The following is a 17,844-nucleotide window of genomic DNA, read 5'->3' as shown; positions in this document are numbered from 1 at the left end:
TCTTCCTCCATACAGCCTTTTGGTCTTCTGTGTCCTATCCACGAAGTGGCCAGGATGTCAGTTTGGTGGTCTTGCTAGTTTGCTCATTTCTGCAGAAAACTCTCCCATGTTATGGCACCTCCAGTTATCTTGGGAAATGCAGTACAGAGCTGGAAACATCATTGTTCTCTCCTTGATTCATGAGAGACAGGAGAAAGGTTCCTTATGTAACACACAGTGGTGGTGCAAAATATCAAATTAATTCATAACCAAGCATTTGAGGGGGCATCCTTAGCTTTTTTAGTAATGGACAGTATTTGTAGGAAGAAAAAAACCCCAGGGATACTGAAAGCTGACTGTTTCTCAGATGGGTAATGAATTTTAAATTTTACTATACACAAATCACTGCACTAATTGTCACATCAACTCCTGATAGTTACCCTACCATGATCAATGGTGTGGTTAACCCCAACTTACATATGGGGAAACAGAAGATTAAGAATTTAAGTAATAGGGATACCTAGGTGGCCCAGTGGTTGAGGGTCTGGCTTGGGCTGAGGGTGTGATCCCAGGGTCCTGAGATGGAGTATCACATCAGCTCCCTACATGGAACCTGCTTCTCCCTCTGCCTATGTTTCTTGCCTCTCTGTGTGTCTCTCATGAATAAATAAATAAAACCGTAAAAAAAAAAAGTTTAATAGACCCGAAGTCAGACTGCTAATAAAGAGCATAGTGCAGGTCTGTCTGACTCAACAGCAAACTTTTATCCATTACATTTCACCACCTCTAATCTGTCAGATGGGATAATAATTCTATTTCATGGTGGTGCTGTGATGGTTAAATGAAATTTTATTTGTAAACTGTATAGCCTAGTTTATGGCATATTCTATGAAAATAGGTTGGCAGACTTTTTTTTTTTTTTGAAAGGGCCAAATGTATGTATTTTAGTCTTTATAAAGGCCATATAGTATCTGTGGCAATCTGTGGCAACTATCACATCATGTAAAAACAACCACAGATAATCTAAAATGAATTGAGCTATAGCAGTGTACCAATGAAACTTTATTCACAGACATAGCTGGTGGACTATAATTTGTGGACTTTTGTATTACAGGGGCAAAAATGTAAACGTTAAACATCATTATCAAGATTATTTTTTATTCTCAGTATCTTCCCTTTTGAAGTTGTAAATGTTTCCCTCATCTCAGGAACACTATATATATATATATCGCTCCTGCGTGTCCTTTTCAGTGTCTTCCTTGGCTACAAATACATGGATAGTGTAAAAATGTAATCACAACTATGAGGGTTGAGTTACTTTGGGCAGTAGACACTAGTATCCAAACTGGCAGATAAAGCAGATGAAGGCAGTAAATGCCACCATCTCCAAATGCCTTTTTAATTAGTGCCTACAAAGTGAAAAAAAGACCATGATTGTTTACCAGGGCCACTTATAGCTCATTAAACATTAGTGTTTCTTGAAGGACTTCTTCCACATTGTCCAAATATATGTGTCAAATTTTAGTTAAGAATTGCATGACCAGAGGACTTTCCTAGAGCTTCATCTTTTGAATTACACAAATTAGAAACACTACTTTCTAATCCAAGAAGACTTTTCAGAACCATGTGTACAGATTGGGTATTTTAGTCCAGTCACCCCCACAGTGATACTTCAGCAACTGAAGTAGGCCATCTGATCTGAAATAGGCCATCTGGTCCACCACATTGCTTAAAGAAGGAAGTCTTTGTAGAACATAGCAATAGACTCTTTGAGAAAATTTTTCCAGTTGCATTTTACAGTTTTGGGTTCCAAGACCCAAAGAGGATTAGATAATAGTTCGTGGTTACACAGCTGGTTAGTGGCATAACTGAAACTAGATCCCTATTCTCCTAATTCCCAAATTAGTGTTCTTTTTTTCTTATTGTTTGCAATGAAAGTTTAATTTCCATACAATAAAATTCACCATTTTTAGTGTACAGCTCTGTAACTTTTAACAAACACATATACTTGTGTAACTACCACCACAGTCAAACTATAAAATAAAAGTTCTGTAAATCCAGAAAATACTCTCCCTGGTGCCCCTTTGTTGTCAGCCTCTGGCAACTACTGCTGTGTTTTCTGTCCCTTTAGTTTGCCTTTTCTAGAATGTCATAAGTGGAATCTGACTTTTTTCACTTACTGTAATTCACTGGGACTTATCAGAGCTGTGGTGTATATCACCAGTTCATTCATTTTAATTAGTTCATTCATTTAATTTAATTAGTATTCCACTCCATGGATATCCCATAGTTGAATATATCACATTCTCCAGTTGAGGGATATCTGGGTTGTTTACAGTTTTGTAAATATTAATAAAACTACTACATGCATTCATGTGCTGGTTTTGTATGAACATGAATTTTCATTTCATTGGATAAGTATCTAAAAATTGCTGGGTTGTATCATAATTATATGATTATTTTCAGAAGAAACTGCTAGGCCAATATTCTTAAGATAATAAAAGAAGAAAAACAGTGTTAGAGACTGGTTTTCATATGTACAAAAATAGTTTAAGGGGTGTTTTAACCATCCCCTCCTTTATAGTGACTCTCAAATACATCTTAGACCTCAATGAAGCTTCAGATTTTTAATCTCCGTAAAGGTCATGAACTCTGAATATTCCACTGATATCTCAAATTTAAAATGTTCCAAATCAACTCCATTGTCTTTCTCACCATCTCCCCAGCCTACTCTTCCCCCTGTTTCTTCTCAAGGTTAATGCCATTACTCATTCCATCACCTAACATAGAAGGCTGAGTCACCTGACCTGTGATTACTCCTCCTCTCTCATCACCCATATGTAATCAGTGACCATATCTTCTGAATTTTGCTTGTAAAATGTGTTTCCAGCCTTTCCCTGCCTCATGACTCTGTTAGCCACTGTGTTAAACCATTCCTCTTAAGCTCCTTCCCAGGCCATAAGAATAACCTGCTAGTTATTTGATCTCTGGTCGCTGCCCTGTCCCATTCATTCCCCTTTAATTAACTTCCTACTTCTATTGCCAGACTTAATTTAAATATATTTCTGATGACATTATATCCTTCCTTAAAACACTTGATGGCTCCCAGCTGCCTACAGAATAAAATCCAAACTTTTTAGCGTTCCAGAGAAAGCCATTCTGGGCATTTCATAGATATATTAACTTTGAGCAAGTTACTTGTCAGAGATTAAGATTCTTCAGTTGTAAAAAAAGGGAATTAGACCTATTTCACAGAGTTGTTATGAATATGGTATAATAAAACTCATGAAAGGACCTAGTCTTGATGAGATATCGCCTCTTCTGAGAAGCCTTACCTCATCTCTCAGGCAGAACCAATCATTCTCTCTTCTTAATTATTAAGCACTTTGTTCATATTAATAATGTATTCATTACATACTATCTATTTAGTATCCATTTATTCTTCCATCCACTGAGCACCAGGTTCTATGGTATTAGGGATAGACAGAAACACCCAATCTAGCAATGAGGATAGAATGTGTATGCCCTTACAGATGTATAATAATGCCACAGAACTGGAACTTAGCCTCACCTGGAAATAGGTGGGATAAAGGAAGACTTGCTAAGAGTATAATATATGAACTAGATCTTGAAGGATATAAGTTTTCACAGATGGCCAAGGGCTGGCATGAGGCAGAAGGAAGAGCCTATACAAAGACATGGTAGCGAGAAGTCTGTCCGTCTCCCCTGTAGAACATAGACAACCTCATTGTCTTTTGATTTTCCTTTGTTCTCCTACCTCCTAGCATAGTACTTATCAGAGAGTGGATCTTCCACTTATTTTTTACTGATTTAAACTTAATTGTTCTCCTTTCCTTTTCTCTTCTTTACTATTCTCAATCTTCTCAAAACAGTAAATGTAATATCAATTTTTTATGGATTCATAATAAAAAATAAGAGTAGCTACAGAGCCACTTTGCATCACCCATGAGCAAAATTGCAGAAGACCTCTTTTATTTTGTTGTGATCTTTTTGTATTATTTTGACCATTACAGGTGATGGCAAGGCTCTTAAATATATACTCCTTTTACAAGGGCTCTTAAATATAGAAGCCACCCCTTCCTTAAGTTGTTTTTCCTAGTATTTTTCAGTTTTAAATGTTCTGAAGGATACTATCAAGCAACTATAAATTGAGCCTTTTCTCCTAAGGTCCAATAAATTTCCCAGTGGCTCATGGTAGATGAGAATGTTGGATCAGGAATCTTATAGGACTTTGTGGAGATAATTCTTCTATAATTGGGGTCTTTCATTACCACTTCCTCATCCAGTGTTACTTGATTTGGAGCTGCCAACCACATGTCACTTCTAAGTTGCCTCCAAAAAACATTTACTCAATCTGCTACCTTCTTGAGCTTTTCCCCAACAGGTTTCATAATCTCCATACCCTATTATACAAATGGTGCAGCCAGGAATAGTTCTAATTTTATCAAGCATTTGAGCCTTCAGAGAAATTCTCTTCAGTATAGTTTTATGTTTAAAGGCCTAAATATAGACTTCTCTGGGAGATTATTGAGCTCACACATCAGTATGTCAGTAGGGGTTAGCGTTGTGCTGCATACACCCTAGTTAGCACCCACTGCAATTTCATTTTCATTGTGGGAGTCCATTATGGCTGGGTCATTCAAGAAGATGTTTGAAGTGAGGCTTCAAATGGACCCTTCTTATCTGCTGCATTCTTCACAGTAGAAAATGCCCTGATGGTTCTCTAACCAGCATAAAGGAGAGGTATCCACACATTATATATTTTTTTAGTATGGACATGTTCTATCAGGAGTTATCCTTGTTCTGACTTCTGTACAACTCTCTTTTTAATGGCATTTTTCCATGCTGAGAAGCAACTGTTAGGGACACCAAATGTTTCGTGTCTGCCTCTGCAGAAATCACCAACCTCAGAATTCTTTACTGTTGACTTCTTTGCATTTAAATGTCCTCAGTGAAATTAAAAATATATTTGATGTCTTTTGTTTGGACAATTCAAGATGGCCATGAGATTGCATTCTTATTTCACCTTGTGGTTTGTGAATTTGAAGGACCCTGAGTGACTGATACTGTACTGACATATGTTTCCACAACTAACACTGTGTTCCTTTCTTTAGGATAAGGCTAGACCCTGCAATTTGGGTTCGAATCTTCTATGGGCTCATTAGAAAGGCAGTTGTAGGGCAGCCCCGATGGCGCAGCGGTTTAGCGCCACCTGCAGCCCAGGGCGTGATCCTGGAGACCCTGGATGAGTCCTACGTTGGGTTCTCTGCATGGTGCCTGCTTCTCCTTCTGCCTGTGTCTCTGCCTCTCTCTCTCTCTCTCTCTCTCTCTCTCTCTCTCTGAATAAATAAATAAAAATTAAAAAAAAAAAGAAAGGCAGTTGTAATAGGACAATGGCGTGTGGACTTGATGTGAGAGAATTGAAGCCATTTTCAGGGATGCACTGAGCTGCTTTGCCTTTTCTAGAAGAAACAGAGAAATATACCATCTGTATAGTTTAGAATATTGACCCCTAGTATTATTTATTACCTACTTTCTCTGTGGCCTTTTTCTTTGGGGCCACTAATTCTCAGTGCACGGAGTAAATCTTTACACAGGGTAGATATTCAAGATTCTCCTTGCATCCATGTTTCTACCTACCAATTCCAGAAGGCATTGCATACATAGTCTACACTGTGATTGCCCCAACCTTTTCCCCCAGCAATGAGTCAAAATGTTCTCTCCTTCTCTGAAATAACACCTTTGTTACTAGTATCCCTTTTTTTTTTTTAATTGCTTTACTTGGTAGCAATTACACAGCTGCTCATTCAATAATTCATCCCGAAAACATTTACTGAGATCCTATCACATACCCAGCACTTGATGCTGTGTGTTAGGGATACAGGGATGAATATAACAATCCTTGATGTGGAAGTCAAATGAAAGAGATATAACAGAAGTAAACATAGAATTCAAGGATCAAATAGGAATTGTATCTAAACCAGAAAGAATATGTCAGGAAAGTTTCCAAGAGGCAGTGACCTCTAAACTGAAGCCGATATTAAGTTAGGGTATGTTAATTTCTGATGTTGTCATCAAGCAAATATAAAATTGCCAAGATGATCGGAGCCTCAGAGAGATATACTATGCTATAAAACTCCTATTTACAAGAAAAAAAAAATCTATATTTACTAAGTGCCTGACCTTTACTGAGTGTTGGTGAAATTCAGTAAGCAAGAGAGACATGGTTCTCAGATACATAGATTTCACATTTCAAAGGCACTTCTAACAAATAATCTTTGTACCAGTGGTGAATGATCTGAAAGGTGGTGATAATTATGCTTCGGGCATGAGGAAGCAGAGGGACTTCCCTGACTGATCAGGAAAATCTCCCTCAGAAGATGTAGCAGAGGAGTGGAGCAGGTGGGGCTGAGGAAGAAAAATGTCCCAGGGATGCCTTGGTGGCTCAGTGGTTAAGCATCTGCCTTCGGTTTGGGTTGTAATCCCGGCTTGGGTTGTAATCTCGGGGTCCTAGAATCAAGTCCTGCATTGGGCTCCCCGTAGGGAGCCTGCTTCTCCCTCTGCCTATGTCTCTGCCTCTCTCTGTGTGTCTCTCATGAGTAAATAAATAAAATCTTTAAAAAAAAAAAAAAGAAAAGAAAAAAAAGAAAAAAGAAAAAAGAAAAGAAAATGTCTCAGTTGGAGGGAACTGCCTGTTCTGTGGCCAACATTGAGGGAGGAACTTGGTGCATCCCAGGAACATGTGGAAGGCCAGAAGGAAGGCTCATTTAGTTAGAAGGTGGGTGGGGGAGGGAGACAGTGGTGGGATGTGAGAGATGGGAAAGAATAAGGGAGGAGCCAGAGTGAAGTGAACACCCTCAGTGCTTGCTCTCCTAAGGAATTCAGAGATGGGGGGGGCGGGGGGAGGAATAAAGGGTTTGAACCAGAGACCACCCTGATGAGCTTTGTGTGACAAAAGGAGAGCAGCTGCACTGAAGAAGGACAAAACAGCAGGCAGGACTGCAGTTTGGAAGCTCTTGTATTAATCTGTGCAGAAGATGAGGATAGCCTGAAGGAGGCTGGTGGCCAGTGGGAGTAGAGAGAAGTCAACTCAAGAGACGAGGCAACCCATGGTGAAGAAGGGGATTGTAAAGGGTCATCTTTCATGTCTCTGCATCACATTCTCCTCCCCCAAATCCATGCTCTCTCTCTGCAGCAGAATTTTCTTTGTGCTTCTTCACAATTCTAGCTTCCTGGACCTGACCCCTGGACCTGTGGAATGAGGCTCTCCAGCCCAGGCATTGGTATTTTCTACGTGATGCTTAGGCAGATGAGAGCTTGACTGTCACTGCCCAACACTACAGATTCCACATGCACAGTGTACCAGGCACTCTGCCCCTTCACGGCGTAAGACTCTCTTGGGCTTCATGAGTTTGCCTGCCATAACCTGGTAAACTCAGATGAAAGCTTCAGCCCTTGAGATGAATGAGAATATCTTATATTAAAGCCCAAAATGGGGTGGAACCCATCCTATGCTCTCACCTAACCTTGCAGGTGTCCTCAAAGTCCATGAAAGTGGCCCAGCCCCCATAGTTCCCAGGAGACCACCACTGTAATTCCACTCCCGTTTCCCCAGGCAAAATGAAATAGGTTTCCTTGGGCAATCCCCCAGGGCAATAAAGAAGGTACTTCACATGGAGACTCCACTATTTCCTGTGCAGGGCAGGGGAAAGATAAAGCTATTGTGGTAGGACCTCCTCTAAAGATAGAAGGGCGAAGGAGAGAAAGAAAAGTGTTTCAACTCTACAAGAAGCAGTTTGGAGATTAATATTTGAAACCATTAAGGTTTTGTAAAGTTTGGCAGCTGTTTCAAAATCATTAATATCTAACATCAGCATTAGATACTGTCTTTATTTCCACACAAAGGCACAAGTTACTGAATCTTCAATTTATTATGAAAGGGAAGTCTGGAGCTAAGATTGATGGTGCACCTAATTTGCACATTTGGCATTTTGAATCCTATAATTAGCCCCCACAATAATTTTGCAAGATGGATTTCATGAGCCCCATTCTCTAGATAAAGAAACTTGGCCCAGAGAGCAGCAGTGCTCTTTCCACAGTTTAAAAGTGCAAATATTAGTCAGGGTTCCCCAGAGAAACAACCATTAGGGGATAGATACTTAATGTTTTAATTATAATATATATGCAGAGAGAGAAACTTATAAGGAATTGGCTCTCAAAATTATGGAGGCTGAGAAGTCCCAGGATCTATTGTCACTAAGCTGAAGACACAAAAGAACCAGTGGTGTTCTAGTTTGAAAACCAGAAGACCAAAAACCCAGGAAGAGGCAGTGTTTCAGTTCAAGTCCAAAGGCAGGGAAAAACCAATGCCCAAGCTCAAAACAGGCAAAAAGGATCCCCTGTAACTTGATGGGGATCAGATTTTTTTTTTTTCTTTTCAGACCTTCGACTGATTGTATGAGGCCCACCCACATCAGAGAGAGCAATCTGCTTTACTCCAGCTACCTATTCAAATGTTAATTTCATCCAAAAACACCATCATAAACATGCTCAAAATAATGTTTCACTGTGTGGATACCCCATAGCCTAGTCAAGTTGATACATAAAAGTAACCATCACAGTGGGCAAGATAACTAGTTGTCTCCAAAACCAATGCTCTTTGCTGGTGACCTACCTGCCTGCTGGTAAGTTTCCCTTCTCAAAGATACATTTTTTCTTTTATAAAATACTCTTGATGCCAGTGTATTTTTAAAAATTCAATTAGCCAACAGACAGTACATTATTAGTTTCAGATATAGAAGTCAGTTGTATATAACACCCAGTGCTCATTACATCACGTGTCCTCTTTAATGCCCAGCACCCAGTTACCACATCCCCTGACCCATCTCTCTCCATCAACCTTCAGTTTCTTTCCCATAGTTAAGAATCTCTCATGGTTTGTCTCCCTCTCTGATTTCTTCTCAATCTATTTTCCCTGCCTTCCCCTATGATCCTCTGTGCTGTTTTTTATATTCCTCATATGAGTGATACCATATGATAATTGTCATTTTCTGATTGACTATTTCACTTATCATTATACCCTCAAGTTCCATCCACATTGATATGAATAGTAAGACACCAATGTACTTTTAAAAAATTAGTGCTTGGGAACCCTGGGTGGCGCAGCGGTTTAGCGCCTCCCTTTGGCCCAGGGCACGATCCTGGAGACCCGGGATCAAATCCCACGTCGGGCTCCCGGTGCATGGAGCCTGCTTCTCCCTCTGCCTATGTCTCTGCCTCTCTCTCTCTCTCTGTGACTATCATAAATAAATAAAAAAATTTTTTAAAAAAATTAATGCTTGAGGGGGAAACTGGGTGGCTCAGTTGTTTAAAAGTCCAAATCTTAATTTTGGCTCAGGTCACAATCTCAGATCATTAGATCAATCTCTACATTGGGCTCTGAGCTGGGCATGGAGCCTGCTTAAGATTCTGTCTTCCTCTCCCTTTGCTCTTCCCGCACCTTGCTCACACGTGCTCTCTCTCTCTCTCAAAAAAAAAAAAAAAAAAATCTCGAGACTACTCATATAAAAAGATTTCTCTTTTTTTTTTTTAAGATTTTATTTATTCATGAGAGACACAGAGAGAGGCAGAGACATGGGCAGAGGGAGAAGCAGGCTCCACGCAGGGAGCCCGAGGAGGGACTCCAGGATCACACCTGGGCCAGAGGCAGATGCTCAACTGCTGAGCCACCGAGGCATCCCAAGATTTCTCTTAATATCTTCCTTATCACACATTGTTTTCACTCTCCATCCTCCATTTTCCATTATTTTGGGATGCTAGATTTGGTAGGTGGATGGTTTTGCTAAGCCCTTTTTGCCTACCCAAGATATTGGGATACTAAGAAACTCATTTCCCAACTGACATAATGAAGCAGAGATGCCAGCCTAGCGTTTCCTGATGCCCCCAAATACCCTGAGTAGTCTGAATCTTGTTGGATCAATGATGTGAAGTTTTGCTAGTTGCCATTTTTATTGATTTAATTGAAATTGATTCGACATAAATGAATGCACAGAAAATTATTAACAGTGACCTCAAAGGTTTCAAGTATCTGCTATGTAAGATGTGATGTGGCTTTTAGGTATACATCTGAAAGGCCACTTCCACAACACAGATGTTTAGCATCAAAAACTGTTAAATTCTAAACATTGATAAAGGTAGGATATGGTGATTCTGAAAATATATGAGAAGCATTTGAATATATGTTTTAGTTCATCCCATTTCTATCACATTGGTTGGTCAAGTTGGTTCATGTTTACTGTAAACTACATATATTTGGATATTTATCTTCCTAAGTATTTTTCTTTTGTCATTTGATGACACCATGGAAGGAAGAAGAGATGAAATAGTAACAACAAATTTTATTGACCTAGATTTGTTTTTTGTTTTTTTTAATCCTCTCCTGGGTCTTGAATGTTTGTTTTGTTACACAAAGGGTTTTACTATAATACTTTTGGTCTAGCAGGATTTGACATGTATTCAAGCATAAATAAGTGGTTTCTAATTTTCTTTCTGTTTCTAAAAGTTTAAACATGCATTATGTTCTGGGTTCTCCCTCTCTACTATCCTCTCTTTTCTCCCCAGTGTACTTCTCCACTACAGACTGCTCAGCCCGCAAAAGAACTATTAGAAATTTATTAATTAAGGACCAGTTTCTGCTTCTTTGTCAGGGATAATCATTTGTTTTAGAGCTGATTTTCTGCTTTAATTAAATGAAAATGTCACTCAGTCAAATGAATTCATTTATATTTATTTATCCAGTTCTCCAGGCTTGAATTTCTTAGTAGGGACTTGGGCTCATCACATTTGTTCACACAATGAACTGAAAAATGTCTCTTTCAGCAGTTTAAAAGACTCACAAATGTTTACTCCTCTGAGTAGAAGCACTATATAAGCAAAGCCACGATTAACAAATGTGTGAATGGTGGTTTGCTTGTGTAGATGTTATCTAGGTGCATGTGGGGGGACATATTTGAGGATATCTGTGCACACACATGCACCCGTATCAAAGGTTGTACTTGAACCATCTGTGTGTTTTTATTTGCCGTTTCAAAATACCAATTGGGGTTGTAAGGTTTGAATACCTAATCTTTCCCTTCATGTTTTTTAAAGGATCGTTGACTACAGTCTATGTATCTAACATTGTAATAGCATGTTAACATACATATTCACCCATTCAATGACTTTTGAGTACCTACCGTGTGTCAGGCTAGGTATTGGGACTCAGTGATTAACAATGTAATCCTTGAAAGTGACAAATGGGCTAGCTGCCAAAGTCTTTTTGGCATGAGCAAATTATGTTCCATTTCCAGAAGGTTGACACGCTGGTGCTAATAAGGCTGCCTACTCCACTTTTCCAGAACACATCCTGAAGGGTGTAAATGTTACCTTGAACTCTTTTCAGGAAAAAACAAGGGCGGTTAAAGCAGTTCTCTACCTAATTGACAGGGTAGAAATGGGCGCTGATGTCTACCTGGCATGAGGAAACTTTGGTTTAGACTTTCTGGTGATCACACAGACACAGGTATGAACTCCTTCATTACTCACCCTGGGGCAAAATCCCTGTGGGTACACAGAGCAGCTCTGAGGTATTGTGCTAAAAAAACAGTCCTGGCACCTGAGTGGCTCAGTCGGTTAAGTCTTTGACTCTTGATTTCATCTCAGGTCATGGTCTCAGGGTTGTGAGATCAAGCCCCACATGGGGCTCTGCACTTAGTGGGGAGATGCTTGAGGTTCTCTCTCTACCTCTGCTCCTCCCTCTACTCACATGTTCGTTTTCTCTCTCTCTCTCTCTCTCTCGTTAAATAAATCTTTTAAAAATGAAGTAAAATGAAAAAACTGGGTCCCTCATATACACATTGCTATTATCCCTCCTGTGATACAAGCAGGTTTTTAACTCCATCTGTGGTGGAGTTTGGTTGTCTGTTGGCTTAAATAATCTGGAGGCAAAACTGAGTTCAAAGGGCTTGAAAGCTGAGTTTCCAACAGCTTAAAGAGTTACTCCATTAAGTAGGCACAATTTTAATCTTTAAATAAGTCACCCTTGTGTTTTCTTCTCCACGTCATAATAAAAGCCAAAATTATGATGGCTCAGCAGTTTCTGCAGGGAGGAACAGTTGTATTGGGAGGCAGCTGGTCTCCTGGGTTAGCCCAGCACCAGGGTTAGGAACTGCCAGTACTTGACTTTCTTCATCCTTAAAATAGCTTCTGGTCACTTGTAAGTACGGTGACAGTAAAGATAATTGAAATAAATATTACTTAGACTCCAGGGAACCTATCCTATTCAAGCCCTGGGCTTAAAAAGGAAAGGTTGAAAAAGAATTGACTTCTTTGTCCCTTGAGAAGGGGATATTGAACATGTTGACTCTGGCCGAAACCACACTGCCCAAGTGCAGAGAAAAAGGTAATGGGTGTCTCCAGGGTAGGATGACGGCTCCTCCCAGGCCCTTTAAGGGCAGCTTATGGAGTATTTGCATACACATTTATTGAACATTTATTCTCTGCTAGCTATTGTACTAGACCCCAGACAGCCCCAGCCCTCAAGGGGCTTTTGGGCCAATGATTATTCCAAAAATTTAGACTTTGCCCACATCTTACCAGAATTGGTTCTGGGACCCAGGATACTTAGTCCCACATGAGGCCAGGGTGAACAAGAGCAGTGATCACTGTCACTTGTGTGCTGATTACATGTCAGCAATGCCCTAAACACTCTGTTTGCACTCTGATTTTATCCTTACAACACCCTGTGACATAGTAGCTGCTAATGTCCCTATTCGAATGAAAAAACTGATGCACAGAGAATTGAAGCGACTCTTGAACCAGGTCACCCAGTCTGAGAAGTGGTGAAGTGAGAATTTGAGTCCTGATTTTCTCCAAAGTACATGGTCCTAGACATCAGGTAGGTATGCTACTGTCACCCTGTGAATACATTTCATGAGGTTGAGGAGAGTTATCACCATTGTCTCATGTCAGGTAACTCTATAGGAGCTACATTGTACTGTCCCCTGCAGAATTGTTCAGTTAGCATATACTTTTCTAAAGTTCTACCCACAGGAAATGAAGTAGGGGTGTGTGTGTGTGTGTGTGTGTGTGTGTGTCCCCCACAAAATTGTGGTAAGGACAGGGAAGGAAAAATATGAGACTCAAGGAGAGGCCTTAAGTTAGACTGGGGGATAACTGACATTTAATGGTTACAAGAAGAAATGAGGGTTCACAGGTGAGAGCAGGGGAAGAGCAAGCAGGCAGTGGGAAAGTATGTGCTAAGCTCTGATGTACAGAAGAGTTTAGTATTATCTAAGAACTGAACAAATCCCTCAGGTGGGATCCCAGGGCTCCAAAGAGAGCCGTGTGGCCTGGAAATAGCAAGGGACAGATCCATAGGACCTCAAAGTCACATTAAGGGTTTGGAACTAGGGTCTCCAGAAGTGCAGTGAGATGCTATTAGCAGATTTTAAGCAGAGAAGCAATGAGATCGTATTTGTGTTTGAAAAGATCATGTTGGCAGCTACTTGGAAAATGGACTAGACAGGGCAGACATGGAACCAAGGAGGTTCAGAAATCCAGGTGAGAACAGGTGATGGTCAGAACTAAGGTGGTGGCCACTGAACCAAACAGGGACAGATCTGTCTGCCAGTAAGATCTGTAGGGTGTAATGATGGATTAGATGTGGCCAGGAGAGAACCAAAGTGAGTCAGGATTCCTGGTCTGAGCTGCTGCAGGGTGGGTGGAGCAGTCTGTGCTCAGGAGGGGCCTGGAAGGGGGAGCGTGAGGCAGAGGTTGGACAGGATTGATGAGGTCAGTTTGCAGCATGTTATGTTCACAGTCCTTTGAAACATTGAAGAAAGCAGTTAGATGTCTGGGGATGAAAGTCTAATAAGGAATCTGTACTGAACAGTAAATTGAGGAATTGTCCAAATACGTGTCAAAGATGCCATGGGGGTAATGCAGTTGCTTGGCCACTAAGCCTTCCTGACCTATATTCACAACAGGTCTTGTGTAATGTCAAATAAGAGAGCTATTCTGGTAAGTTCCCAGTGCCCTGTGTGTGCTTCCTTCACTAAACTGCCATCAGCTTTTGTATATATCCTGAGTGTCTTCTGATGGTTTCTGCAAATCAACATGAGAAAAGGCCTTGGGAGGGATGTGAAGCTGTCCCAAGGAGAGCCATCACAAAATGGTGTTGTGACATGCTACCATGCCCTGGCCTGGGCCCGGGTTCCTCATTCGCAGCATTACCTCTGCTGATGTCCAGGTGAACTCTGATAGAGCACCCCAAAGCATGGCCTTTGTAGTAGAAAATCTAAGTTGTTACCCCAGCTCTGTCTCTCACTATCTATTTAACTTCAGGCAAATGACATAATCCTTTTTGAAAGCAAGTTTTCTCCACTGTAAAATCAGAACAGAAATACCTAGCTCAGAGTTGCTATGTGGATTAAAAGAGATTTTTGTGAAGTGATTATTAGCACAGATCTGAATAAACGATAGATGGGAAGTGGATCAATATCTAAGAGGACATTCTTGCCGGAGATTAGCATAAGGCTGAAATAATGTATTTCATAAGACTATTCCAATAAGTCAAACACTGAATTTTTGTTAAAATTCTGCAATCATCTCAAGGCAGAGAAATGAGAGAGAGGGTGTTGTATAGGATATATAGCTTTATCACTTCCATTAAATTACTTTTGACAGAGGCCGGTTTGTCAACCAGAATCACAGTCACAAATGTGACTATCTAAAGACAGTTATTCAAATGTCTAAAGACAGTTATTCATTGTCTGTGAACAAGTCTAGAAGATGGTATAGAAGCTTCTATATATAGCTGTGTATTTGGGTCCTTTTGATGACTCCATTTGATCAAACTATGTAGCTTGTTGAAGAATCATCCCTAATATTGTGGATAGGTTCTCTGTGACTGCATAAAGAGGACATTGTCTAGGATGCCTGTGTTTTTGTGAGACTAGACGAATCCCTACTACCACTACCTACAAGTTACCATTGCTTCAATTATTGCTTCCTGTGTTTTAATATTCTACTGAGCAATAGTCACGGTCATTACCCAAATCAGCAACTGTATCTACTCAATATTTCCTATGTTTCTGGCATTACTAGGACTCAGAATGAAGAAGGCAAACTCTTCCTTGTTATTCCTTATATTCTTGACTCTGTGGCTAGAAAACAGTACCAGAGATTTATGATGTAATACTTTTTGGAATCATATATAATTAGGTGCTCTAGAAAAATGCCATCCAATAGAACGTTCTGAAATGGAAAAGGTCTAGATCTCCACTATTCAGTCCAATAGCCATCAGCCACATGTGGCTATTGAGTACTTGAAAGTGGGTAGTGTGACTTAGGAACTGGCTTTACAATTTAATTTTAATTGACTTAGATTGAAGTAGCCATTTGTGATGACTCCCAGCTAACATGTTGAGCGTCACAGCTTCAGCAATTCTAAGGAGAGATGGTTGTGGGCTCCACAAATTCAGGAAGGAAATAGGGCTTCAGACAGAGCTTAGAAGTAGGGAGGAATGTGAAAGACTCTCCATCTAGGCTAACAGTCTGAGCAAAGGCTGCGAGGAAGGGGAAAGCATGTGGTTTGTGAACATTACACAGGCAGGAGAACTGAAAGAAATTTGATGAGAAAGACTTGCTGAAAATGCCAGGAAAGATGTTTCTAGAATCTGGACCATTCCTCTATTTTGCAAGTTTTGAATGATTATTTTGCCCGTGCTAAGCCTCCCAATATTTGGAACGGGTTACATAGTGTTGATTTTGCTATACTTCTCAGAAATAAGTGATCTCCACAGAGTTATGCCATGTAGGATACAAGCTGGTCAGTGAAATTTTCCATACCTGTGAGATAGCAATCTAAAGATAGTTCAAGGAAGTATTGATGTAACCGAGGTTAAACTACAAGGGTTGAGTCTCCTAGGGACTAGCAAGAGCAGAAGCCAGAGGGGACAGAGAGCTGGAGGCACGGAAGAGGCGTCAGCTGACCAGACAACCCTGTGGAGAGGTGCAGTCTGTGCCCCCAGCCCCGGGTCGAGCAGGGAAGGAGGGAGAGAACAGTCAAACCTCCTGCCTTCCGCCTCCCACTGGTGCCTCTCACTAGTTAAACACAGCCAGAGACTAGGGGCCAGGGGATCGGAGATAATACAGTCCTCAGGGGTCAGCCTCCCATGGCACAGATGGATAGATGACAATGGATTGTGGGGAAAAAGCAAGTGGGGAAAGGGAGTGTGAATAAATAGCTCTCTCTCTCTCTTTTTTTATGTTGAAATAGTAGTGTCTTCGTTAGGGCTGCTAAAACAAAAACACCATAGACTGGGGGCATCTAAACAACAGAAATTTCTTATAGTTCTGGGTGCTGGGAAGTCTAAGATCAAAGTGCCAGCTGATTCAGCTTCTGGTGAGGACTCTCTTCTTGGTTTGTAGATGATTACTTCTTTGCTGTGTCCTCACATGGTAGACACAGAAAGAGAGAGAAGCAAGCTCTCTTGCATCTCATCAGGACTCTAAGCTCATTCCTGAGGGCTCCACCCTCATAACCTAATTACCTCCCAAAGGTTCCCTCCCCCTAACACCATCCCACTGGGGATTAGGGCTTCAGCATATGAATTTTGGGAAGACACAAACATTTAGTCAATAGCTGATAGTAAAATGGAAACCATATAAATATCTAATATGTTAAATTAAATTATGAAAAAATTGTACAATTGAAAGAAGTGTGCAACCTCGAAATTACATACGATGGCAAGAAAAAATCTTCACTAGATAATAAATGAAAAGAATATGAACAGAGCATATACTGGAAGATCCAAATGTTATTTGATTTATTTATTTGTATTTTAAGTAATCCAACATGGGACTCGAACTCACAACCCTGGGCTCAAAAGTCATGTTTTACCACCTGAGCCAGTCAGGCGCCCGCCCCACCCCCAAATGTTATTTTTAGATAGTGCCTCTGCAGTAAAATACAAGTGCATATTATTCACACTCATGGGGGAAAAGAAAGAAAACTGGAAAGAAATGCACCCACATTTTAACAGTGGTATCTGCGTGGTGGTGGTTTAAGGCTGTCATTTTTACTTCTCCTTTGCATCCTCCTGGGCTTTCCAGATTTTCTCAAGCAATGTGATTACTGTCTATTTCTGATCTAAAACAATGTTTCTGTTGTTCTTGATCTATCTGCAGGGTAGATCTGTGGGGCTGTACTCAGTAGAGAGAGGTATGTGACTAAGTTCCATTTCATCAGTCATTCAGTTAGCTTAAGCTTCATTGTGTACCCTTTTCTGCAGGAATTAAGTGTTCTTCTTCCAAAATATTCCAACGAGAAACCCTTAGGTCCTAGAGAGTGGCCTGATTTCCCATTGATCTTTTTATTCATTCATTTCCTCAATCACACATGGTTAGTTAAATCAGATCCCCATCAACCACCTTTCCTCATTACTATTATGTTCAGCTTTGTTAAATATGAATCTTTGGTGGCACTTCCATTATAAAATTGACAGTCGAGTAATGCTTTATTGACATCTTTAAGATTGAAGCATATTTCTTAGGAACCATGGTGACGGTGGCCATGCTTTTTTTTCGGAACCACCTAAGCATAGCCAGTTTTTTGTGCTCTTGTAATCTTCATCTTAAAAACAGCAATCCATCTGTTTCATTGTTTCATTCTTCCTGATATAGAAAAACATTTTCCTCCACTGTCTCACTGATCTACAATCATCCAACCTTGATGGACTCTTGTAAGCAGAATCGTCGCCAGTGATTTGATGACTTCTCATACTGGTTATCATTTCCGTAAAT

General features: G+C 40.4%; 1 protein-coding gene across 10 annotated transcripts in view; it reads left to right on the top strand.

The window, feature by feature from the left end:
• Window positions 1–17,844, top strand: part of SAMD12 (sterile alpha motif domain containing 12) — a 378,174-nt gene that overhangs the window by 215,015 nt on the left and 145,315 nt on the right. For 2 of the 10 annotated variants that reach the window (XR_013351651.1, XM_077847045.1), the window contains one exon: window positions 7,229–7,672. The exons of the other annotated variants lie outside the window; for them this stretch is intronic. Coding sequence is in view for 1 of the 2 variants with exons in the window: in XM_077847045.1 (XP_077703171.1) it covers window positions 7,229–7,242 (14 nt within the window). In the remaining variant the exon portion in view is untranslated. Of the gene's footprint in view, window positions 1–7,228; window positions 7,673–17,844 lie in introns of those variants that run through there. 10 annotated transcript variants of the gene reach the window in all.

Source organism: Canis aureus, chromosome 14 (genome assembly GCF_053574225.1).
Source record: "Canis aureus isolate CA01 chromosome 14, VMU_Caureus_v.1.0, whole genome shotgun sequence".
NCBI lineage: Eukaryota > Metazoa > Chordata > Mammalia > Carnivora > Canidae > Canis > Canis aureus.
Note: the sequence above shows the minus strand (reverse complement) of the source record. Positions and strands in the feature narration are given on the sequence as shown.